Here is a 27,308-nt window from a genome sequence, read left to right on the forward strand (position 1 = left end):
ATGGCCCTCGTGTCTAGTATGGAGTGGATTCTCTCTCCATTCTACAGCTGGACCCAATGTGGCCTTTTTTCCCTCCCCCAATGCAACTCTTATCAGATCACTCTCTGCTTAAATCTGTCCAAGTGCCTCCTATTGCTCTTAGGATCATTTCCAAACTCCTTAAATGGTGTACAAGCCCTCCTGGCCCCTGCCTAATTCTGGAGCTGAAGCTGTCCCCACTCCTCCACCCCACTGAACAACGCAGCCCCACTAAATTTCTTGCAGTGCCCATAAGGAAGCTTTTCTCTCTCACCTCTAATGCTTGTTCTTTCTTCTGCCTCAAATGGGCTCTCCATACTTTTCTCCATTTTAACTTTTACATATCCTGAGTAGCAGCTTAGATGTCAAATCTTTCCCTGGCTTTTCATACCTCCCCATCATACACTTACCTGACTGTACCGCCACTGTCTTTTTTCTGCTGGTATATCCCAGTGGGCTCTAGCATTCTAGAGGACCAGGATGGTACTGTTAGGCTCAGCACATGTAACCAGCTGCAGACACAGCCTGGCACATAGGCGCTCACTATAAAAAATTAGTTGAAAGCAAGGACAGATTTACCATGAATCTAATGGCACATAAGCCTCAAGGTCCCCCACTTTCAAGAGTCCCCTTCAACCCCTGTATCCAATTTTGAATCATAATTCTATATTTTTTTTCTTTAAATAAGACCCATACTCAAATTGTATAAGCCCAGGGCTCACAAAACCTGGACTCACCATTGGGTTACATAAATGAATGAGGTGGAAAGTGAGTCTCACAGAAGTGAAACAGCTACCCCATCTCACGTCCCTCTGAAGTGGCACAATGAGGATCTGAATTCGCATGTGTCTGACACAGCTCACGCTCCATCCAGTGTGCATAACAAGCAAGTCGGCTCATCACTCCTGGCCTCAGCTTCCTAATTTAGGAAGGAGAATGTTTGCTGCATGGGATGTCATAAGGAATAACTCAAATAATATCTCCAAAGTACCTACATAGGAGCTGGCAAATGAATGACTCTGAAATACCAGACTGTTGGATACATAATAGTTTGAAATACCATACACCACAAGTCTCATTCAGTTCTCAAGTTCAATATCCGTTGAAATGGAGCTCTAATTCAGCAGACCTTTACTAAGCCCCTATTCTATGCAAGGATTACAGGAATCAGGGGCAGAAGACTAATAGCCTCAAAAAGGCTGGGCGCAATGGCTCACATAATCCCAGCACTTTAGAAGACTGGGGTGAGAGGACTGGTGAGAGGATTGCTTGAGACCAGAAGTTCAAGGCCAGCCTGGGCAACAGAGAGAGATCCTATCTCTACAAAAATAAATGTTTTAAAAATTAGCCAGGCATGGTGGTACATGGCTATAGTCCCAGCTGCTTGGGAGCCTGACGTGGGAGGATCAAAGCCCAGGAGTCTGAGGCTGCAGCGAGCCTTGGTTGCACCACTGGACTCCAGCCTGGGTAACAACACAAGACCCTCTCTCTCAAAAAAAAAAATAAAAATAAAAAACAACAAGAAAAACTGGCACAGAGGCTAGGGTAACAGATATTTAAACAAATAATTACAAAGTATGCAAAAAAAATTAAATATCTTCATCCTTTTTGCTGTTTTCTAACCTTAACATTTTACTCTTCGTGTGTGTGTGTCTGAGGAATTATCTCTTCCCCTCTGGTCTGAGGTTGACTATGTAGTTGACTAACAGTTATTAATAATTAACAGTTCTACTCAGCCATAGAGCAGCTTTTGGTTACAACCTGAGTGATTTTTAAGGAGACGAAGTTAAAGCTGTGAATTGAACAAAAACTGAATACGGTTTTTACTGGTGTCACCACACAAACCCTCTAGGGAGGTAGCAGTTCCTTGAAAAGAAGCCAAATTTCACTTAGCCAACAGCACGAGAGGTCAGAAAATACTCAGTAGGCAACTCCCTCTCTGATACTAAGCGTTTAAAACATCTGCACGTTTGTAAAGGTGCCCCAGCATGATGCACAGAGCAATGACACTGACCAGCGAGCTGGATAACTGAGGTACAGCCTGCACGAAAGCCTGAGAAAGATCTACCCCCAGCATGATGCACAGAGCAATGACACTGACCAGCCAGCTGGATAACTGAGGTACAGCCTGCACGAAAGCCTGAGAAAGATCTACCTCCCACTGTGTGACTCCTTGAGGGGTGACTCGCAACGCTGTGGAAATTCAGGGTCTGGGGAGTGCGCACACCTGGCTTGTGCCAGGCTTTGCCCCCTGGAAGGTACGTGGGTTTGGGCCAAACCTCACAAAGCCTCTTCTTAGTCAATAATAATAATAGTAGTATATTAATAATGCGCTAAGAGATAAACAGGTTGAGTATTCCTTATCTGAAATGCCTAGGACCAGAAGTGCTGTGGGTTTCGGATTTTTTTCAGCTTTTGGAATATCTGCATTAGAGTTAGCTGTGGAGAATCTCTAATGTGAAAATCCAGAATCCTAAATGCTTCAGCGAGCTTTTCCTTTGAGCAGCATGTCAGCCCTCAAAATTAGTTTCAGATTTTGGAGCATTCCAGATTTTGGATTTTCAGATTCGGACTGCTCAACCTGTAATAATAACATCAACCTCAGAGAGATGATTAATGAGATTAGACAGGTAAAGCACGTGGTAAATGAGTTATACAGTTTCAAGTTTTTTAAATTTTAAAAAAATTTACACGCAGTAAATTTCACTTGTTGTACAGTTCTGTGGGCTGTAACTTGTAACCATCACCACAAACAGGATACAGAACAATTCCAAGGCCCCTAAAGAATTCCCTTGGGCTGTTAATTTCTAGTCAGACCCTTTCCCAGCCCCTCTCCCAACTCCTAAACTCTTCCCCTAGAGGTCTCTTTTCCAGAGCATTAGATGAATAGGATGCTGCAGTTGTAGCCTTTTGAGACTGGTTTCTTTCACTCAGTACAATGCATTTAAGAAGTAGCCAGGTTGTTGTGTATATTAATAGTTTGTTCCTTATTACTGAGTCGTGTTCCATTATGCAAAGTTTGCTATTCTATCCACTCAGTGAAGGACGTGGGACTTGTTTTCAGTTTTAGGCAATTATGAATAAAGCTGCTATAAATATTCATTACAGTTTTGTGGGATAAAAATTTTCATTTCTAGAGGATAAATAAGTATCTAGGAGTGGAACTGCCAGGTCACATGGCAAGGCTAATGTTTGACTTCATAAGCCACTGCCACTGTCATCCATCTACTGTTACATCCCCACCAGTGGTACTGGCACATCCCACCAGGGACGTATGAGCAATTGGCCTGCTCCACCTTCTTGGCAGCTCTTGGCGTTGTCAGTACTTTTTACCTTAGCTATAATAGATATGCAATGTTTAGGTTTTCTTGGAGATAGAACATTTATATGAGACTGTGTTTAATCATCGACTTTCAATATCGTTTAGATGTTTGCCCCCTCCAAATCTCATGTTGAAATATGATTCCTCAGTGTTGGAGGTGGGGCCCGGTGGGAGGTGTTTGTGTCATGGGGGCGGGTCCCTTATGCATGGCTTGGTGCCCTTTCAGTGGTAATGAGTTCACACATGATCCAGTTGTTTAAAAAGAGCCTGGCACCTCCACCTCTCCTCTTGCTCCCTCTCTCGCCATGTGACACGCTGGCTGGCTCCCCTGCCCTTTCCACCATGATTGTAAGCTTCCTGAGGCCTTGACAGAAGCAGATGCTAGCACTATATTTCATGTACAGCCTGCAGAACCATAAGCCAAATAAACTTATTTTCTTTATAAATTACCCTGCAATATACATATACCTATATATAAATATAAAGGTATTCCTATATATAAACATAATACCTATATATAAATGTAAAGGTATTCCTTTATAGCAATGCAAATAGACGAACACAACTGTAATACAAGAATGTTCAGGAGCAGTGGAGGATACAGAAACCAAGTTATTTTAAGGGCTAGCCATGACCTTCGGGAAATCTTGAAAACCCCAGCCTGCTGAAAAGGTATCTCATGGTTCGGCTCTGTCCACTTCTCCAGCCTCATCTCCTATCATTCTCACTCTTACACCCTTCAGTCCAGCCAGATCAATAATCACATAAACTAATATTTATTGAATCCTTATGATACGCTAGGGCACTAAGCCAAGATTGTTACATGTATTATTACTTCATCTACTCATGGTCCTAGGAGGTCAATATTAGTAGTAGTAGCATTTCTATTTTACATGGGAGGAAACATACTCAGAGAGATTGGCAACTTCCCCAAAGCTACACAGCTGCTAAGTGGCAGGGCTGGGACTGGATCCCTGTCTCCTAGATGTGCCACATTCCTCTGACCTCTGAGTCTGTGCTCTCTTCTTCCCTAATACAACAGTATTTCTGTCCCTTCCATCCCCAAGCCATGATGCATGCCCTGCCTCCTCTGTGAGGCTCTCCCTGGCTCCTCGAAGGCATCCTTGGTTGTCCTCACCTCTGCTGTCTTGACACCCATTGTTTATTGCTTCATTTCATCCTTCAACACATCGTGTCCTATTTGCTGTGTACATGTGCCTCCTCCACCAGTGACTGCAAACTTCTTGAGGTCGGGAATCACATCTTGTCACCCTTCCACTCCCCAGTGCCTACTACAGTGGCTGGCACCTGAGAGGTGCTCAACATGTGTTGTAGGAGTTGAGGAACAGCTAAGGCTTCTGAATGAGAGGTCAGGCAGTGACACAAGAGTCCACTGCTGCACAGGTGTTTACAAGCTCACGGTCCTACAAAATGCATCCAAACAATGAGCAAAAATGTAGAAGGAAAAGAAGGGCCTTACACAAACTTACATGTAACTCTTGAGATAGACTCTCAGATATCCATCCCTATCAACAACAAACAGGACGAGGTACAATGCAAGATGACAACAGGGACATTCACCCAATGTTAACAGCTTTAGGCCAGAGGGCAAAAAACAAGAGAGTGGAAGAGGGAAGAAAGGAGTCCTTTTCTACATTCTTGCTACAGTTGTTCTCCTTCCTATTTACATAAGCATGGAGGGGTTTTTTTCCTCCACCTATGTGTCGCAGGGCTATTAAAACTGTTTATTCCTCCCTTTCTAAAACTCTCAATAAAAAGGATCATTTTTAATATTAAAAAAATAATAAATTCATTTGCCTGGAAAGTTCCTTGAGGAATATGGAGTCATTGCCTCTGAAAAACCTGAACACAAACCACTCCAGATAGATGGGTGATTAAGCGACCAGAACATAGCTCAAATACAAAGGCCAGGAAGAGGCAGCTCTCTGCGGTGTCTGCATCGCATGAACATATGTTAAATTCATAGATTAATTTTTTAAATTAAAGCATTTGAATAGTATGAAATATCAACAGTCAAATGCTTCATGGGCCACAAGTTCTTCTCCAGTATTCTCCCAAGTGAGAAATTTCAAAACTGTAGAGACCATGGCTGTGCATTAATGAATCCAGAACTTTTTATCCATCTTTCTTCTCTATTGATAAATGTTTGCAAATTCTAAAGGCTTGAATAGAGAAGTTTAGCCTGTCTCTCATAATTCAGACCGAAGCCTCTTAGAGAGAAAAAGGCATAAATGAAAGGGCATTCATACAAAGAAGCAGATTAATATTTCAATTGTGGCAACCAAATTTGCCATTCCCAAGCCAGATTAGGAACTATCTTTTTCCAGCATCAGTTCCCATGACTCCCATCCACAATGGCATGTTTCAGTTTCCCGGGAATGCTCTGCTTTGGTTCTAATGTAGGTTTATCCCTCTACAAGTTCCGTAAGAAAACATTACTTGTGCCACCTCCTCATCTCCTCCCTTTCCTTTCACCTTCACCCCATCATTTCTTCAAGGTTCACATGTAGAGAGTTAAATACAATAACTGTTTCCATACTTTAATGCGTTAATAAGTTGTTCAAGTTAAGCAGAAAAAAATATATAAATCAGAAATACACCAGTGTCTTAATGACAAATTTCTTTATTCAGTTCTTTGGGGACCTCATCATGTAAAGCTTCATGGAAGAGGGTGACTTCATATAATTTAATCAATGAAAAGACAGAGGAGAATTTGCTTTAGAAATTTCTACGCCCATATATCATGTAAAGGCAAACAATAGGCTTGTTCCGCGTTTGGTAATTAGTTGTAAACAGCTACACTTTGGGATAAAAAATACCATGTCTCCCCTTGTATTTGCATAAAAGTGCCTTAACACATTTCACGGTGACAGTCACGAGCTGGAATATATACCTAATGGAGCCTGGCAAGACAGGATGACCATTCTAATTGTCATTATGAGAAGCACAATTGCAAGTGACTTTGAAACATATGGTAAACTTCATTATGCTAAAATATAAAAGCTTCTACTTTGGGGCTCACGATTAATATTAATGTCAGACCTCCTGAGGAAAAAAAAAATGTACTCTAAATTTTATATTGTATAAAACCCTCTCAATATCAAAGAGAGCATTTATTTATAGTCTTCAGGCTTCTTCATAGATGCTATTAAATATTACATTAGACATGGCAAAATAGAATGAATAATCCTGAAACATTAAGGGGAGGATAATGATTACCTTCCCAGCATCAGATCAAATGCCATGCAGCGTGGGGACTGAGAGACTGACTATAAATATGAGCCCAAGGAGGACAGAGGATGTGTACACAGGAGAGTCAGTGGGGTCCGACTCAGATCACACAGGGAGGGGCGGAGCGGGGCTTAGCGCACTTTTTCCAGAGCACGCGGACATCGTGGGAAGTTAAGGTGGTCAGAAGAGCTGTCCTGATTAGGCATGGAAGGGATGTAGGGAGTGAACGTGTGGATAGATAAGGGTGTGGGATAGTCCAAAGGTGGAGAGGAGAATGTGAAAGCCAGCCAGAGTAGCCAAAAGCTGTGGGAAGACGTAGTCGGGGTGGAGGGAGAATGACTCCCAACCGCTGCAACAGGTAGAAAGGTGCCTTCCTGAATCCGAAATCATAGAAATTTCTTATGATTTAGGATTACAAATCATCATTGGAAAAGGATCTTTGCCTTAATACCAAATGCTGCATATCGTCTATGTAGAGAAGGGCAGGGAACTGTTGCAAACACGTTTTTCATGCCCCTGGTGACAGTTTCAAAGGTCATCCTGTCTGGCATCCTTCCAGGACAGGGACGACCTTTCTCTACCATTTCTTTGAACCCCCTCCCTTAAACGGCAGCTTCAAGGGCCACAGACACCATCAAGACACTATCCGTTCACCTATGAAATAACAACATGCCTCTGGAAGGAAAAAAAATAGTCCTGTAAGCAGTAGTTGCTTTTATAAAGGATCAACTTAAGAAAATGGGAAATAATAAAGAAAAAAAGGGCCAAAGACAGCGAAGTACAAAACATGAGATGCATCCTGAAGAAAAATAAGGTCATGGGGAGGATACTGAGTACTTCTCTCAGTTTCTGCATTTTAACGGTGGAGAAAAGGTAAAATAATATCTTTCACAGGTTTACTGAAAACAGTGAAACTGGTTTATTAAGGTCTCGATTGCGGCAGTTCCCTGAATATCACATTTGTTTGAAAGGCCAGGTCCAATGCATTATTAATACACAGAGTGGAAATACGATGGCTTTACTGAGAAAGATCGGTCTATGTTGTTTAGTACATCATTTGTACCCTGATGCCTTAAGAAGTTTAAAATCCACTCTACACTGTTGTCTCAACATGTTATTATTTTTTATACTTTGTTCTTGGTCCATTATTAATCATGATGAGGGGTTAATTTCACAAACACACACACACATACAAATAGGAAAAAATGATTGATAACCATATTGTGTAAAGAAAAGGAAACCACTAGGTGCCTCCTTCAAAATACAACAAATAGACAAAGGACATAGGCAACACAAAATGAAAAAAATTAGGCCAGGCATAATGGCTCACTCCGTAAATCTCAACACTTTCAGAAGCCAAGGCAGGTGGATCACCTGAGCCCAGGAGTTCGAGACCACCCTGGGCAACATGGCATAATCCCGTCTCTACCAAGCCAGGCCATGGTGGCGCATGCCTGTACTTCCAGCTACTCAGGAGGCTGAAATACGAGGATCGCTTGAGCCCAGGAGTTGGAGGTTGCAGTGAGCCAAGATAATGCCACTACATTCCAGCCTAAGTGACAGAGTGAGACCCTGTCCCAAAAAAAAAAAAAATTATAAAGGCACAAAAAAACAAGTTGAATGCATTAGTAAAAGACATGCAAAAACGAGGCATGAATTAAATACCACTCTATTGTTGTTATACCAATAATCATTTAAGAAATAATGCTTATTATTAGAAAGGATGGATTGGTAGTATCAACTAAATTGCTATAATCCTTTTGCAAATCAATCTGCAGCATGTATGTAGCCATAAAAATGACTGCCCTCTTTGGGTCATTAATCCCACTCTTGGCACTTTGTCTTCAGAAAGAAATTCATGAAATAATCATTAAACCCCTCGGAATAAGGAGGTAGTTAAGTCACAGTATTATTGATTCTTGAACTGTTATGTACATAACAAATAATAAATTGGAATACCATATTGCAACCAGGGACACAGAAGTGTATAATGAAGAGTATGGCTCTGAAATGAGACAGATGAGTCTCATTCCAGTTCTTTATTTCCCATATACAGAACTTGAGCAACTCTGTTAATTCACTGAGCCTCAGTTTCACACATCAGTAGATTGGGAATAATAAATTTGTCTCAAAGTACACTTATGAGGATTAATTGGTGCCATGCTCTCACTATTGTCCTATAAGGTTAAGGACAGACAGAGGATGTAAAATTGCATCCTCAGATGGAGGATGTACTGCATCCTCTGTACAAGTGTGCAAAAAGCCTTCCTATGCTGCAAGCACAGAAGAGAATGCTAAAAATGCAACCTGGGCTCTGTTATAGAAGTTGTATGATAAACATTTTTCATTCATTTCAAAAATTTTATTTTATGCTAAAGGTATTTTTTGAAATAAATTATAATTTTATCCTAGAGTAACTCCAGAAGTTTCATCAGCTTTGACTTCAGAGAAATTCTCTATAATCTTTAGGGGAAAATTATTCACTTCCAAAAGGCTGACAGATTTGCAGGATTCCAGACCACTGGGGAATGTCAGTGTTTGGTGACCTTCTTAGGGCAGACATGAAGTTGGTATCCAGCCACTACTTTTACTCAGTCTCTGAAAACAATGGAGTTGGGTGAAGGGTACACAGACATTTGCCAAATTCCAATGTATGTGTCTCACCCAACATAATTGGTACATATGAACCAAAGTTGAATGCTGGATCCAATTCAGAGCTAAAAAGAAGCCCAAGATTTCAGTCACTTTGTCCAAACCAGACAGACCTCCATTCATTGACAGACCATACAATCATAATATAATTGCATTTGGGTCTTTTTTGGGGAGGGAAAATATCAGATTTGGGGAGACCTGAAGTGTAAGGCAGTCATAGTAAACACAGGAAAAGAGAGACATTCATAATGGGTTAATACACCAAAAAATTAAACATCATTTTGGCAAATAAAATTTTGTTATAATTAAACCAAAAAGCAAAGTGTGTCATCAGTTGTTAATGGGTTATTAAGACTCCAGAAAGTATAATGTCAAGAGAAAAAACGACATTCTATGACTATGCAGGCATGTGGAATGTGAGCATGCCTGCCTCATAAATTTTTGATGATGCCAAGTCAGTAAATCCTTAAGCAATTCTTGATGGTTTCTGTACTGGCGATAAATATTGAATTGCAGTGCATTCACTCAGGGTTGTCCACCCTCCCCAATTACAGAATGCCTCAATGGAAAGTGGATTATACAGAGTGGCCATCCCCAAGTCCAAAACATAACAGGACTAAAGTAGAATGGGCCCAGGGCAGCAAACACTAGCTCCTCAAAGCAGTCAGGGCAGGAAAACATTCATCAGCATACTCTCTCTTTTTTATAAGAGCTAAGAGAATCTGAAAAATGAAATTAGCAACAAATGATGATCTCTCCAATAAACACCATCTCCCTTGGGTTGTTAACATATGGCAGCTTCAAAGAAAAAGCACACAGCTAAAATGGCAGGGGTGTGTACAGGAAGCCCTAACTCATGGTAATGCCAAAAAGGAAAATAAAATATTTCTTACCAAATTAATCATTGAAAAACCTGTGACCACATAAAAGATGTCATATTTAGCCCTAGTAAAATTAAATTCCATAAAACCTCACAAAATCAAATTTGGTTTATAAAGAATCAACATTCATTCCTGAAAATCCTAAATTATATAATAGTTTAAATGTTGTTTTATTTATGCCGGACGCGGTGGCTCACACCTGTAATCCCATCACTTTGGGGGGCTGAGGCAGGTGGATCATGAGGTCAGGAGTTCAAGACCAGCCTGGCCAAGATGGTGAAACCCCATCTCTACTAAAAATACAAAAAAATTAGCCGGGCATGGTGGCAGACGCCACCAGCTACGCAGGAGACTGAGGCAGAGAATTGCCTGAACCTGGGAGGTGGAGGTTGCAGTGAGCCAAGATCATACCATTGCACTCCAGCCTTGGCAACAGACCAAGACTCCATCTCAAAAAAAAAAAAAAAAAAGTTGTTTTATTTAACTAAAGTTCAAAACTCACTCAAAAGAAGCCTAGAAAGATTGACATCACATGTTGCAAATTGAATTCCTTATAATCAATAGGATGACAAATTAGTAAATTCTTAAAAGCAAAAGAGCTTCTAACTACTTCTTTACCAGAAACTGAGTAATGTATCAATCTAATAACCAATGCATTTATTTATAGGAATACAAAGGAAAACATTGATGTTTCAGCATTTTAAAACAGGAAACAGAACTAGCAACAGTTCTTTGAAAATATACAAAAAATCTGGTTTGAAGTTAACAAATATGTATCCAATTAAATTGCTACAGCTCAACTTCTCTCTGATTTATGGTACTATGCCAAGTTTCTCCTAGTCACCGTTCAAAAATAAAGAATTGAAGTCTTAATACAAAAGATACGAGTTTCATAGGGTGACAACCTATAGAACCTCCTACTACTGAGTTAAATTATCCATCTGCTCTAGCAAGATGGCAGATAGTAGATCGTCATTTCAGGCACAAAATATAGGGAGGGTGCTTGAAAACTTCAAAAATGAAAAAAAAAAATACCCGTCTTTTCAGGGTGTCCAACATCAGCAATAGATGACTTTTGATAGACTTTTGTTTCATAATTATGAATCTATGAGTGTGGTATTTAGGTAGGGCGATGAGATTGCGGGATGGATAGACTGACATTAGGAATCAAGTTCATAAAGAACAAATGTCAAAAGCAATGTCAAAGGTAAAACGGCAGGTTAAGAAGGATTCAGATGGTGGCCTTTCCCCCTGGAGGCTCTGTGGCAGGATCCTTCCTAAACCTCAGCTTCTTCATCTGTAAAACAGAGATTCCAGTGGAGCCAGTACCACAGTGGTCCAGAGGATGAGATGACTAAAGTATGTCAAGCCTTAGCACAGTGCTTAGTTCTCAAGTACTTGAGAAACAAGAAGAAAGGGGGGTAAGTCTTTGTTACTAAAAAGAGGGTGACTTCATACAAGGGATCATTTTTCTTCAAAGAAAACATTAAATCCACAATAGCTGTAGCTCATCCGTGCATACAGAAATCTGTGCCCAAGAAACACATACTGAATATACACAGTAAAGAGCAATAGAAGTAGAAATCTGCAAATAATTTATATTTAAACCTCTAAGGATCTATATAAAAGATAACGTGATTAATAGAATTAGGTTTTATTAATTCCAGGTAAGTTCTAATGATCATAACAATATATTTTCAAATCATATGGATGATACTAAAACATAAAGCATAATGCTGAAGTTGTGCAGTTAACTGAGTGTGGTACCACTCCTACCTAGGGGCATTGAAAAATGGGGGTGGGAAGAAGAGTTGGATGCAGGCAGTGACCAGGGATGTGAAATGTTCTGCAATACATGGTAGGGTCCCTGTGCAAAAAATAATCCCCTCACCCAAAACATGGCAAATAGGCTCTTCTTTAAGATCATGAAGTTCCACTTACCATCACTCTTAGCTTAATCTTCAGGACATTATATGAGTGTGTGTGAGTACATGTGTCTATCAACATTATCCCATGCCGTATTTAAATTTCACTAGCCCAAGCCCAGAGTCCATATGAAATGTACAAAGAGACTCTAATAGGCACTGATTAGCAAGAATAATCTACAAAGCAGAGAATCTGGCAGATATTTAAGAGATACATGTACACACCTTATTACATAGAGTCAAGTTCCTGCTGTAAATGAATTAGCATGTTAAAAAAAAACTGCCTGTTGCAATTTGGTATGAAATATAATTGAAAACATCATTGCATTTCCACCCAGGGGGGTATGTGACTTATGTGTTTTAAGGGAGTATAGAAACAAGTAGAGAAACAAGTGAAAAAAGACATAACAATAGCAGGGACTTCTAAAAATATATCGGGATAAAAGTGGGAAAAGGAGATCAAAAGTAACTGAGAGCAAGAAAATAAATGAACAAAGTATAAATTGAACTATGGAAATTCACATACAAGGGACTACAGTTAAAAGGGACCTCAGTAGCCACAGGGACTATCTAATTCATCTCTGGACCATGAGGGCCTGCCACAGCACCTAGCATATTGGAAGTACTCAATAAATGCTTGTGGAAAGGATGGATGGATGGATGGATGGATGGATGGATGGATCGATGGAAATGCAACTTCAAGATCTGGTTCTACAGTATTATATATGAAGCAATTGAGACTCAGATAAAATTCAGTGTCTTGCTGAAGATTATTCATTCATTGAGCCTCACATTCTGATGTTACACATGTCAGGTGCTATGCAGATGATCAGGGAAAGGCAGGACTGAGATTAAACTGACGCACCCCTACATCCTAATCCAGGCTTTTTGCACTGTATGGGGACGCCTCCCAAAATAATTATCACAGCGACTTAATAAAGGAGGGAGAAAGTTAATTGCAAATTTCAGCTTAGAAATTCACAGGCAAAAATGGCTGAAGGGAAATAATCACACTAATAGTGATGCAAGGATGTAATTGGAAAGGAACACATGGTGAGAAATTAAAAACACAAACAGATTTAATCAGGGTCCTGATAAAGTGATAAAGTAATCAATAAGGCAAATCAAAGATAAACGATTAGAGATTTAAAACCTCAGCCTACTGGAAAAACCTGAGGGAAAAGATTTTGAATTTTTTTTATTTCTTCCAAAAGATCCTATTTGACATACTTTTTAATCTAAATGACAGAAGATTTCAAATTTGGAAAGGCAGACACGTATCTATTTCTCATATAACCATCTACATTTCTTGACACACAGCACTGCAACACTCATCTGGTTCTAAAGCAGACGGCTTGGCCCTCTGTTATCAAGAGCGCTATCACTGTTCTGGCCCAGAGAGCTAAGTTGTCTTATACGTAGGTCTTAGCCAAAGCTCAGAGGAAAGAAGTGATACTTGGTGAGTCTACAGGATGTGATCTCCAGCCACTTTTTAGGTACTAAGTTACATCTTGGGATAATGTCAGATGCTAGAAGACACCATATTTAAACTTCACTAGCCCAAGCCCGAATTCACCTCCATAGTTTAATACCTTAATGTTTCTTAAAATTTGAGGGATCTTAGAATGACCCCTTTAAAAATCCACTGAAAACCTGGATCTTTTTCTGGGAAAAACTGTACATACCTACACATCTAAAATGTGTATGTGGTTTCAGTCTCTCCTGTCCACAGTCTCTCCTGCTTTGAAGGGATCCCCTAACATGTTTTTTCCTAGAGGTAGTTGGTAACAACCATTGGATAACATGCCTATCACTTGGGTGATAAAATACTCTGTACCCCAAACCCCAATGACATGCAATTTACCTATATAACGAACCTGCACATGTACCCCAAACCTAAAATAAAAAGTTGTAAAAAATAAAAATACAAGTAAAAGAGTTTTTTGCATGTGTTATAAATCTCTTCAGGAGGACCTTCCACTATGCTTTCAAGAGAATTGTCTTGAAGAATTTAGCATCACTCTGAATTCCCAAAAAACTCTGTGCTTTTCAAGGTGCTTTTGAGGAAGAAGGATGATGCTTCAACTGTCTTTTGTGCTCTGACTTCTAGGAAGTTCATTATCACATCATATTCTCAACCAAATAATTAACACTTGACATTGGCATTTTCTTCTGTCTTTGTTTTTAAATTTTATTGTTGTTTGTTATTTTTATTGATTTTATCTTTGTTATACATATTGTCCCGGTTCTCCATTTCCTCCCTCTCCCTGCGAATAAAAGAGACGCATGGATTTTATTCTTCTGTTCTACTTTTTCATGAACGTTTCTTCTACATGTATCTGATATATGTGGAAAAAAGAATTACTGCCTATATATGCAGAACTTGTAACTCACAGGATTTCTCAACTAAAAGACTTTTCTTAATAGGTGTGAAGTGAAATTCTGCAAGTAGCTGCATCCAGGAACTTCAGAGTTAAACCAGTACCTCAGTATAATCTGTCACTGCTACAGTTTCCTTTCTTCAACCTCCAAACCTTATGTTGAAATTTGACCTCCAGTGTTGAAGGCGGAGCCTAATGGGAGGTGTCTGGGTCATGGGGGCAGATCCCTCATGAATAGCTTGGTCATCAATGAGTGAGTTCTCACTCTATTAGTTTCTGGGAGAGCTGGTGGTTAAAAAGAGTGTGCCACGTCCCTTCTCTCTCTTTTTGCTTCCTCTCTCTCCAGTGATCTGCCCATACCAGCTCCCCTTCATCTTCTGCCATGAGTAGAAGCAGCCTGAGGCCCTCACCAGAAGCAGATGCTGGCACTATGCTTCTTAGACAGCCTGCAACCTGTGAGCCAAAGAATTCCCTTTTCTTGATAAAGGACCCAGCCTCAGGTATTCCTCTATAGTAACGCAAATGGACTAAGACACTCGTGCTTCCTTTGGTTAGCTATTTCAAGCTCAAAAATTACAAGATTGTTCCAAAAATTAGGGCAGGATCTTGTCATTGTGAACTTACAACTTTTATGTCTGAAGCAAAAGGTCCTAACCCCAAACCGTAATTTGAAAGGTGCCTCTACTCCAACTTCATTACCCTTCAACTGCCCCTTCTCTGCCTCCCACTCCCCTCTTACTCACCAAAAGACAAATGAATTTAGGCTGGGCATGGTTAACCATCGTTCTCAGAAAAACAAAATCCTGCTGTTTGGTATTCTCACTGAGAATCCCTTCACTTAGCTTATGGATCCCCCTCCACAGATTCCTGACAGCTCACTGGGCCAGGGAACCAGCCAGATTTTTTAGCTACATCTGCAGTATCTTTTCTACTCCAGCAGCTGGCATAAGGTGGGAACATTCATTAACATGCTAATGATGTCCTACTTAAAATTCTAGCCCTGATTATTCTGTGATTAAATCTCTCCCCTTGACTTCGGTTTCCTTTATAGCTGAGTTACAGTGCGAAATCAACAATATTAATAAAGTACAATACAGATTACCAATTTATACACAAGGGATGGTGGAAAACAGTTGCGTAAATCTGAGGGCTGTCTTTTTTTCCTGAAAAGCGGTTGTAGGCCTGGCGTGGTGGCTCATGCTTGTAATCCCAGCACTTTGGGAGGCCTAAGCGGGTGGATCACCTGAGGTCAGGAGTTTGAGACCAGCCTGGCCAATGTGGTGAAACCCTGTCACTATTAAAAAAATAAAAAAATTAGCGGAGCATGGTGGTGGGCACCTATAATCCCAGCTACCTGGGAGGCTGAGACAGGAGAATCGCTTGAACCTGGGAGGCGGAGATTGCAGAGAGCAGAGATTGTACCATTACACTCCAGCCTGGGTGACAAGAGCAAAACTCCGTCTCAAAAAAAAAAAAAAAAGCAGATGTAGCGAACTGTAAAAGTTGCGATTTTTTTCATTCCACCCTTCTTTAAATAAACACACACATTGGAATCCACAATAATTAAATGTTTATAGTTAATTTCCATAAATATTCAAGGCTTGGAAGATAGATTTAGCTTTTCCTTCTATTTCACTGCACTTAACATTGCTCAGAATTCAAATGCATTATCCTGAAGTCTCAAGAACAGCTGACAGGAGTTAAAGCACACTTCTTTATCATCTCTTTATAGAGACTGTGTCTTGGTGACAAAAGCCAGTGGATTCGGTGATGAGATCTGCCTCCCTTTGCCCTTGAGTGCCTTGGCGTATTTCAGTTCCTTTTCTATCACCATATTGTTCTATCTGCTGACACTCCAAACTGAATATCCGACTCAGACAACTCAAGCATCTTCCAAGAAACACAAACTTATCACTACCCTCATTAATTTGGGAAATGAATAAAGAAGTAGCAGATTCAAGGTCTGGATCTGCAATCTAAGATGTAGGAAGAGAGGACTCGTGTGTCATTTTAACATCTGGCCCCAGTAAGTAAACAAATATCGATGGTAGAGTATATTTACTATTTTAAAAGACATCATGCTGGATACCAAAGCAGTACAGTGAAACCTAAGGGCGATGTTCTGACCTCAGTGGACTCATAATCTAGCTAGAGACACAAGATACAACAATATTTTAAGTGATGCGTGCAGCAAATTCATCTCAGGTGCATCATGAGAGATACACTTCACATCATTAAGAGGTCTCTATATGAGAGACACTGCTCATTGTTCCCTAAGACTGCAAATCTCTCCTTTTGCTATGGAAACAGAATTCAGCACTTTAGCAGGGCACACTGCTGCCCAGGGTAAGGACAGCTCCCAGCCCCTCTTGAAAGTAGCTGTTACCATATAACAAAGTTAAGGTCACAGGGATGTGGCCGTAGCAGAGATGTGTGCAGTTTTCTCAAAGGGCATGTAAAGGGGAAAGGTGAGCTCTCTTCCTTCTTCGTTTTTATCTGACTGGACTTGGACATGTATGTGGCTGGCTCAGCCGGGTTGGACTGAATGGCACAAGTTGTGGGGCAGAGAAGAACAAAATAGAAGAGTCTGAATTCCTGACAATCAGGGTAGCTTGATTATGTCAGTTGCCTTTTTCCTCTGAACGCTGCATTCCACAACCACTGTTGGAAATCAAAATCTTTTTTAAGAATACTACATATTTCTTAAATGATTTCATTCTCTAAGGCTAAAAAGAGTCATGGTACATGCATGCATATGTGTATGTGCGTAAGCGCACTCTCCTTTGTACTTCCCCTACATTTAAACTTGAACTCACAGCTCTCTCTGAATTTTTAACTCCCAAAACACAAAAATAGCTGAATATGGACTTTAGCCCAGTTTTATCACATTTTAATAAATAAAAGCTTCAATATATTCAGGAGTTCATTATTTATTTGTTTCCCACACTCTCAACCCTAGATTATTGATTTGGTTCACCTAAAGCCCACTCACCTCAAATTGGTTAAAAAAAATTAAGCATGTGTAAATCAATGTATAGGGAAAAGGGTAGCTGATCCAGCAAAATCCAAGTGTAAAAACATAAAGAGAAGCTTCACAACAGTAATGAGCCATCTGCAATTTAGAATCATCCATAGTAGCAATCTCTCATTCCATTTGTTTATGTTTTATTCATCATTGTGAAAATACTTAGTGAAGTGACAATGATGAGATTCAAAAAAAACTGCACGGTTCTTTTTTTAAAAAGAGATATTAATGGCTTTCAAGGCTCAGCTATTCAAATGAAAATATTGCTGGACTAAATTTGCTCAAATTTGTTCACTTCCTCTTTATTCTTAGATATAATATATTCTTCATTTTGTGACAAAAAGTTATGTGGTGATAACACGAGAAATGTCGTAGTTTCCATTGTTTATACATTTAAAAACTCAATAGCAGAAACCTACTTAAAATGTACAATCCTCATTCCTATCACGACAGAGTAAACCAGGCTGTGGTGTCTCGGGTGAGCATGTTGTCATTCCTTAGTACTATAGTTATTTAGGCTCAAACGTACTGTCTGTAGTTATATATATGGAAAAAACAAGGTTTGACCTTTAGGAATGAAAAGAAAAAAAGATAAGTACTGAGTTGTTAAGTCAACTTAAGGGTATTCATTACAAAGAAGACAGAATAACTACTGAACATACTCTTTGATTCAAATATCTCTGTGAAGAAACCTCTCTCTACATAAATTGATAGGCATTTAAAAAAAATTTATTCATCCCGGATTGATGCACTTAACTTCAGCTAGTGGATTTTATATTTCTCAATCTAGCTTATAAATACTACTCTTCATTTACTTCAATTTACGGAATATTTACAAAAGCCCTATTTCAAATCTGGTTCCCATCAGCCCTGCTCTTTTCTTATGTCTTCTTAAATAAGCATACTTTGTAAAATATAGCCGTTTATTCATATATATTTCTTTCATTTGTTTTAGTAAATCACATTTATTTAGGAACCATGGTATGCTATAAATGACCCCTGACTTTTAGTTTCTAGGGGCAATGGAAAGGCGCACACGTGCACACACAGACACACACACACACACACACACACACACACATACACACACACACTCCAGGATCTTTGTAAATTAATCTGTACCAATCTGCCTAGGAGATAGATTTTATTCTTGTCATTTTACTGGTGCAGAAACAGGTTCCAGTATTTAATAAAGATTAAATCTGAATTTGCTTTTAATGATTTTATTCTGCATATTAGAAACTGAATCATCAGAAATTCCTTACATTTTTTTAAGAAATAAGTTTTTACTCCCTCAATTTGCACTGAACCAGCGCCTTCTGAGACCATCCCTCTGGGTGCAGATCTCAGAGTAACCTGTTACTCTTAACAACTGGAAAAGGAAAGAACACAGGAACACTTGAACTCCGCTGACAAGCAGACACTTTAGCTAAGGCAGCATTCACATCTTCGACATCATCTTTCCTGGGGAAAGAAGCTCTCAGAAAAGCGCACACATAAAAGAGCCACTTTGTGGTCTTTCCTCAGTTTTCTCAGATCAACCTGATTTAGCCTATGATTGTGCAGACTAGGAGACTGAGCCAAGAGACAAAACGAAGATAATTGTCACACAAAGAAAATGCTCAAGACCTTGCCAAGGGAGAGATCGCCCTAAATAATAACAAGGCTATTAGCAAATGCAGGGTGGGACGGGGCACAGAAAAAGAAAAGATGTCATATGTGAATATGAAAACAAAAGCTGACAAGTAATTCCATTCAGTTTGCCAAGGCGCCTGCCAAAAATGTCCCCAAGGAAAAGGGCCATGTGCTCTGTGACGCTCTTCACAGTGACGTTCACATAAAGCACAGAACATCCTGCCCGGCCACAAAACACAACAAATATCAACATCTTGCCGAGGAACAGTTGTGCACTACCTACCATAGGCAGTCTCCTGGTGCTCCACTTCTCTTCTCAGTCTGTCGTAATCTTCTTTAACACTTCCCAGCTTTTTGACATTCCTGGAACTCAACACCAACAGCTTGCTGAGGAGTCCCTCCAGCCCTTCTCTCTCTGATGTTAATGATCTAATCTCCTCGGTGAGGTCTTTAGCTGTACAGAAATGGTTTCCTGCAGCACATTGTGGGAGAGAAGTAGGGAAAACAAGCTTTACAGCATCCGCACACATGGAAGATCTAGCAGCAGCTAATGTGCATTCACAGCATGGGCAAAGAAACAGAACTTTGAGATCATGTACAACTTCCTTAGCAGTCCTCTGGGGAAAGAACCTGGAAAAATACTGCCCTCCTTAAAATGGAAAAATCACCAGTCTTTTTTATCACCTTATTCTTGTTATGTCTGTTTTAGGAGTTCCATTGGCTAAGCCATGTCCCGTGAAATATGATGACACAAAAATGTCCCAGTGGAATCCAGAGGAACCACAATGTGTCACTCCATTCAAATAATACACAAATGTCAAAGAGATGACATATTATAGCAGTGTGGAAGGGGACTGGGCCATATAATCAGAGTTGACTTAAATTAAATTCCTCCCCTGTTACTCAAATCACACGACCTGGAGCAAAAAAATTAGCACATCTGGGGCAAATTTCTTATAAAATATGATTGCAGTAACACCTGATTCATAGGTAGTTACAAGAATAAACAAGAAATTCTGTCAAGCACAGAGCAAAATATATGGTAAATTAAATGTAGCAAGTTTGCAGCATACAAGGTCAATATACAAAAATCAATCTTATGTCTAAATATCAACAACAAAAAACTAGAAGATGATTTTTTTTAAAAAATACAATTTACAAGCTATTTTAAAACTCAAAATACTGGTGGGCACTTTTTTTAAATATGTGCAAGAGCTCTACAGTGAAAACTATTTTTCAAAAACTGCTGAGACAAAGACAAATAATTTAAAAGATTATTATACATACACTGGAGGTTCAATATTGTAAGATTTCAGTTTTCCCCACATTGAATCATTGATTTAATACAATTCCAATCAAAATTTTATGAGGCTGTTTTGTAGAAATGTGTGTGCTTTTTCTAAAACGTTGACGAGTGAGCCGGGCATGGTGGCTCACACCTGTAATCCCAGCACTTTGGGAGGCTGAGGTGGGTGGATCCCTTGAGGTCAGGCATTCAAGACCAGTCTGGCTAATGTGGCAAAACCCTATCTCTACTAAAAATACAAAAGTTAGTGGCACAGTGGCAAGCACCTGTAATCCCAGCTACTCAAGAGGCTGAGGCAGGAGAATCGCTTAAACCCGGGAGGTAGAGGTTGCAGTGAGCTGAGATCTTGCCACTGCACTCCAGCTTGGGCAACAGAGTAAGACTCCATCTCTAAATAATTTTTTTAAAAAATGAATAAAATGTAGAAGAATGAGCCCATGAGTTTGAAGCTGTAGTACACTATGATTGCACTATTGCCTGGGCAACATAGCAAGGCCCCATCTCGAAGAAGAAGGAGAAGGAGGAGAAGGAGGGAGGGAGAAAAGGAAGAAGAAGAAGAAGATAATGAAGAAGAAGAATAGGAAGAAAGAAGAAGAGAAGAAGCAGAACAAGAAGCAGAAACAAGAAGAAGAGGAAGAAGGAGGTGGAGGAAGAGGAAGAGGAAGAAGAAGAAGAAGAAGAAGAAGAGGAGAAGGAGGAGGAGGAGGAGGGGGAGGAGGAAAAAGAAGAGGAGGAGGAGGAGGAGGAGGGACAGGGGGAGGAGGAGAAAGAGGAGGAGGAGGAGCGGCCTAGGTAAACCAAAGCAATCCTTAAAAAGTTAGTCTTGGTTTCAAGACTAAGGCTAAAGCCACTATAAATCAAGGTCATATAGCATTGCATGTAGATGGGCAAATAGATTGATGGAATAGAATAAACAGTCCAGGAGTGGATTTACACATATACAGTCAACCAAAGTGCCAAAGCAAGTCAATAAGGAAAAGAAAGTATTTCAATAAATGGTGCTGGGACAACTAGCTATCTACATGGGAAAAATATTAACCTTGATTCATACCTCAAACCATACAAAAATTTAATTAAAGGTGGATCACAGGCCCAAATGTAAAAGTTAAAACTATAAAGCTTCTACAAAAAAAAAAATAAAAGAATATTTTATTGACTTTGGAGTAGGCAAGAACTTCAGATAAGATACAGAAAACACTATTTTAAAAAAGGATAAATGGGCTTTATCAAAATTAAAAACTCCTCATCAAAAGACACCACTAAAAAATGAGAAGAGAAGTCACAGACTTGAAGAAAATCATTGCAATATGCCTAACTGACAAAGAAGTTGAATACTACAACTCCACAATTAAAACACAAATGGTGCCATTGAAAAACAGGCAAATGAGCCGGGCGCGGGGGCTCACGCCCGTAATCCGAGCACTTTGGGAGGCCAAGGTGGGCGGATCAGGAGGTCAGGAGATGGAGACCATCCTGGCTAACACAGTGAAACCACGTCTCTACCAAAAATACAAACAATTAGCTGGACGTGGTGACAGGTGCCTGTAGTCCCAGCCGCTTGGGAGGCTGAGGCAGGAGAATGGCGTGAACCCGGGAGGCAGAGCTGGCAGTGAGCCAAGATCGCACCACTACACTCCAGCCTGGGCGACAAAGCAAGACTTCGTCTCAAAAACAAACAAACAAAAAAAACAGGCAAATGACTTAAAAGTCATTTTACAAAGTAAGACACACAAATGGCCAATAAGCATATGTAAAAGCATTTGACATCATTAATCATTAAGAAAAGAAAAATTAAAACCATAATGATTCCACTACAAGCCCACTCAAATGTTCCAAATTAACTCGACTAAAAATGTCAACATTCACAAGGGTATGGAGCAACTGGAACTCTCACACATGTAAAATGGTCCCTTCAAGAAAAGTTCTGCCAGTTTCTCATAAGGTTAAAGGTATACCTACCCTTTAATCCAACAATTCTACTTCTAGGCATTTACACAAAAGAAATGAAAACACGTAATCAAAAATATTTGCACTCAAATAAATGTTCAGGCCGGGCGCGGTGGCTCAAGCCTGTAATCCCAGCACTTTGGGAGGCCGAGGCGGGCGGATCACGAGGTCAGGAGATCGAGACCATCCTGGCTAACACTGTGAAACCCCGTCTCTACTAAAAAATACAAAAAACTAGCCGGGCGAGGTGGCGGGCGCCTGTAGTCCCAGCTACTCCGGAGGCTGAGGCAGGAGAATGGCCTAAACCCGGGAGGCGAAGCTTGCAGTGAGCTGAGATCCGGCCACTGCACTCCAGCCCGGGCGACAGAGCAAGACTCCGTCTCAAAAAAAAAAAAATAAAAAATAAAAAATAAAAAAAATAAATGTTCATAGTGTCTTTATGCCTGAAAGCCAGTCCCAAACTGGAAGCAACCTAAATGTGCATTAGCAGGAAAATGCCAAAAGAATAACAGAGCTATGCAATGAAAGACTACTCAGCAATAAAAAGAAACAAACCCTTCATGCCTGCAGCAACATGTATGTGTTGTTGGTTTTTTTTTTTTTTTTTTAGATGGAGTTTTGCTCTTGTTGCCCAGGCTGGAGTGCAGTGGCGCAATCTCAGCTCATTGCAACCTCTGCCTTCTGGTTTCAAACGATTCTCCTGCCTCCCAGATAGCTGGGATTACAAGTGTCCACCACCACGCCCAGCTAATTTTTGTACTTTTTAGTAGCGACAGGGTTTCACCATGTTAGCCAGGCTGGTCTCAAACTCCAGACCTCGTGATCCGCCCACCTCAGCCTCCCAAAGTGCTGGGATTACAGGCGTGAGCCACCACGCCCTGCCAACATGTATGTGTCTTTACAAAAGATGCAAAAGAGTAGTGCCACATGATTCCATTAAGTTTTAGAACAGGCAAAATTAATCCATGGTAGAAGGCATCAGAATAAAGGAGGGATGATGATGACTGGGACAATACAGGGTGTTGTTTCTTGAGTGATGAAAATGTTCTATCTCTTGATAGGGCTGTCTGTAACACAGGTGTCAAAATTCAAGATCTGTAAACACTTAAGACCTGTGCATTTCATTGAATGTAAACCATACCTCAATTAAAAAGAGGAAACATTAGGAAATTTTAAAGTATGAACACTGAACAATAAATTACTAAATATATAACATTAATGCGTGCCCCACAAATTAGTGTTAGAAAACCCCACTATATTTTCTAAGAATTTATAGTAACCACAATCACAAAAATAGCTACAAACTTTCTCACCTTTGAATGTCATCACAACTTTAGGAAATCGGTTATAGCTCATATTATTATTACTATCATGATTATTATTTTACATTTTAACATCTCTGAAACAGGGATGTGCCCTACAATCGCCATCAGCCAGGAAGAAGCAGGATGCAGTGGTTATAACTGGATTGTTTTCCCAGGCCTGGTTGACCATCTGCAACCCCCTGGTGTTTCAATGTACAAACTATTTTAGGACCATCTGCGTACTGGCTGTTGCCTGAAAATCTTGTGTTGATGTGGATTTGTAAGACTGGGAAAGCACCAGCATTCAAAACTTGAGGAAAGGTGTTCGCAGTTTGGCAGACCATCCTACAGAAAACAGTTTATTCTTGGGGGAGAAAAAGTTGCCTCCCAACAACTTCAGGGGTTCAGAGGATGATGATGTGTGGGGAAACACGAACCTTGACAACTTTGAGTCCAAATGTGCTTCAGAAGACTCAGACTGAACAAGAAGACGCCTAGGAAAACCTTAACCAATTTATTTTCCTTTTTAATGGGTGATATGTGATTTTTCAAAAGCCTAAATACATCTAAAAGAGCTATATCCATAAGTATAAAATAAAAATTCTAAACCATAGAAAGAAAGCACTGTTACTGTTTAATTGACAGCAATGTTTCTTTCTTTGTAATATATAAAATAACGGGTGCTTTTTATGTTCACTGAAATTTATATTGTTATCTCTTTTTACAGCTGGGAAAACGGAAATCTGGAGAACTAAAATATCTTGCTGAAGATCACAGTGCAGTAAACCATAGGACAAGTTTCCAGCTGGAACATCACCCCAGAACCCCTCCTCTTAAGCATAAATTACGTTGCTAACTTCTTTATTGTTACTTAGTAGGCAGCTTTCAGACTGATACCAACGTTGAAAATGATACAAAATGTTTTCCCACCTTAAGGGCATTCTGAAGCCTAGCACATATCATCTGTCACTGAAGCCCATAGTTTCCAATGCCATGATTTTATAAAGACCCTATTGAGACTCATGCGTTTGTCTCTCACTGTTGTAAGCAACATGGCGAACACAAAAGAGAACAAGTACTGCTCCTGCTCTCCAGGAAGTTACCACAAAATAAAGGGGATAAGGTACCTTCCAAAGAAAAAGCAAACACTAGAAGAGGTCAGAGGAGAAGAGAGATGATTCCAGGACAGACTGAGGCAGATTTCAGGGGGGAAGAATATAAGAGTCCCAAAAGAAGAAATAGGAACCCTGGTTAGACAGCAATGGGCAGGGGGTACGAGGTGAGACTAACAAGGAAGTTGCTTCAAAGCAGCCGTGCCCCAAATGCCAAGCTGCTGGGTTGGACCCGTTTAGGAAAAACCCACAAAGTCCACAGGAGAGCAGACCGCACTTCCATGAGCTTCAAGTTGTAAACAGTAACACAAATAAAACTTTTCCTGGATCGGTAATTTCCATCCTGAACAACGGCCAAGTCAAGGACTCTGAGGATCGAGCCCCATACCGCGTGCCACAAAGAACCTCAAGGGACCCCACGCTCTGGGGAGCTCGCGGAAGGACCAGCACGGAGGTGTGACTGTGTTGGAGCAGGGTGGCCACATGTACAATGTTGTACTTTCCAATGTTCCGCCTTAGGCTGTGCTTATGAAGTCCCAACATGTCTTCTGGGCTGTGTTTTCAACCAAGAGAGTTAATAAAAAGTGGGATGGGCACCAAGTATGCCTCCAGAGACACCAGGCAGAATATGCCACAGCGTGCCATTTCCTCCTGTGAACAGTCGGAAAGAAAAGATCTCCAAAACCAAATTGGAAGAGACTACATATAGGGAGCGAGTGCGGTACAAAAGTTTTGCTGGAAATACACCCTCTAATCCCTTGCAACCCATTGCAAGCTCTAGAGACCAGTGCCCTTGGTAAAACATAGGAGAGATCATTAATTAAAGCCTGGGCCCTTTCTTTGATCCTGAGGAATAAGGCTTGGGAAAACGCACAGTGATAAACGCAAACGTTTTAAAAGAGCAGAATGAGTGAGAATTCCCAAAGAGACTGTTCATATCAAAACCCAAGCCATGATAAAATGCTACAATGCCCTTGATTAAAATTTTATAGGTATTTTGACCTCAGATCTAAGTCCATGAGGCTTAGACCAGACCTTGCTTGATGCAGACCTCTCTGACTGCTGAAATTGCTCAGGGGCTTAGTGATGAAAATTTGGAAAGTCAATACTGATACCTGAAGAAAGTCCCATCAGAGATCTGTGACCTGAAACTTCATAACTTTCACGGGCCCTTCCTAAATGCCACAGAAGGATGTGTGTGGACAAGAATATGCCACCTATGGCATCCCAATACACCTGTGCCTGCCTGCTCTTCAACAAGGGTATGAAACCTGGGTATTCCCATAGGTTTTTTAAAGCACTTGTCAACATATTTTATTCTGCAAATAACACAATTTAAATCCCTAGGCATATGCTGAAGCTGACTTTACCCACTCTGTTCTAACTGTTACTTAGCCTCTCTGAATTCAAACATCAGCCAGGTGTGGGGGCTCATACCTGTAATTACAGCACTTTGGGAAGCCAAGATGGGAAGATTGCTTGAGGAGTTGGAGACCAGCCTGGGCAACACAGCAAGACCCCCATCTCTACAGAAAAATTTAAAAATTAGCCAGGCATGGTGGTATGCACCTTTAGTCCTAGCTACTTGGGGAGGTTGAGGTGAGAAGATCACTTGAGCCCAGGAGCTTGAGGTGGCAGTGAGTCATGATTATACCACTGCATTCTAGCCTGGGCAACAGAGCAAGACCCCATCCCTTAAAAAAATACCTACCCTCTGTACTTCATAGTACCTGGGGCATTTTGAACAGTTCTTCCTTCACCTGAGGTCATTATTTGAGAGTGCAATTTTAGAGATTACAATGCTCTCATTACATGGATTGTGTCATTTAATCTTCCCAACAATCCAGGAAGGGGAGTCTCTTAATGATTGTCCTTGATTTCCAGTTTAAAAACTTAGACCCAGAGGTGACCTTGTGAAGGTCACAAAGTTTCAGAGTTCTAGGATACCATGCCAGGTTGCTGAACTTGAACTTGGTTCTTCTGATCTCACATCAATAAGTGACTTAGTTAATACCTGGATAGGAATCATCACTAAAGTGAGACAGCACATGGCGGGGGGGATAAATCCTGTGCCCACGTGGCCCCTTTCACCTGCCCTGTCCTCAGGCCTCTCACCTGGGGTACCCCTCACACACATGGCACTTGCCTGAACCCATGGACATTTCAGTTTGTAATGATCCTCCTAAGATTGCCTACTTTCACCTATCCACATTTGAACTGCACTTATTTAGTGGAAAAAAAGAAATGAAGCCAGTGCTGAGAATAATCAAACTCCAGAAATAGTAGAGTGCTGTATAATTTGTCTTGCGTGACACCAGATCTTTCAAGGAACTGTAAGCTCAAGTGCACAGTTAAGCCAGATCAAGATCTACCCTTGTATTTCAGAGCCTTCCCTTGGTGAGGTCAAGGATATCCGCTGTGAGCTTGGGCTGGCTGAACCAAAGGGCAACTGAGGCAGCCAACAAGCCCCAGCCAACTGCTCCCCTCCCCACCCCCCTTCTTCCTGGAGGTCCCTTCAGCTAGAATCTGCCATTTTCTGTCAGGGCTG

At 40.5% G+C, this 27,308-nt stretch overlaps 1 protein-coding gene across 7 annotated transcripts in view; it reads right to left on the bottom strand.

The window, feature by feature from the left end:
• Window positions 1-27,308, bottom strand: part of DISC1 (DISC1 scaffold protein) — a 397,938-nt gene that overhangs the window by 185,662 nt on the left and 184,968 nt on the right. For 4 of the 7 annotated variants that reach the window (XR_004434335.1, XM_033199713.1, XM_033199714.1 and 1 more), the window contains exon 9: window positions 19,375-19,563. The exons of the other annotated variants lie outside the window; for them this stretch is intronic. Coding sequence is in view for 3 of the 4 variants with exons in the window: in XM_033199713.1 (XP_033055604.1) it covers window positions 19,375-19,563 (189 nt within the window). In the remaining variant the exon portion in view is untranslated. The remainder of the gene's footprint in view (window positions 1-19,374; window positions 19,564-27,308) is intronic. 7 annotated transcript variants of the gene reach the window in all.

This window comes from Trachypithecus francoisi, unplaced genomic scaffold (genome assembly GCF_009764315.1).
Source record: "Trachypithecus francoisi isolate TF-2019V2 unplaced genomic scaffold, Tfra_2.0 Lachesis_group5, whole genome shotgun sequence".
Taxonomy (NCBI): Eukaryota; Metazoa; Chordata; class Mammalia; order Primates; family Cercopithecidae; genus Trachypithecus; species Trachypithecus francoisi.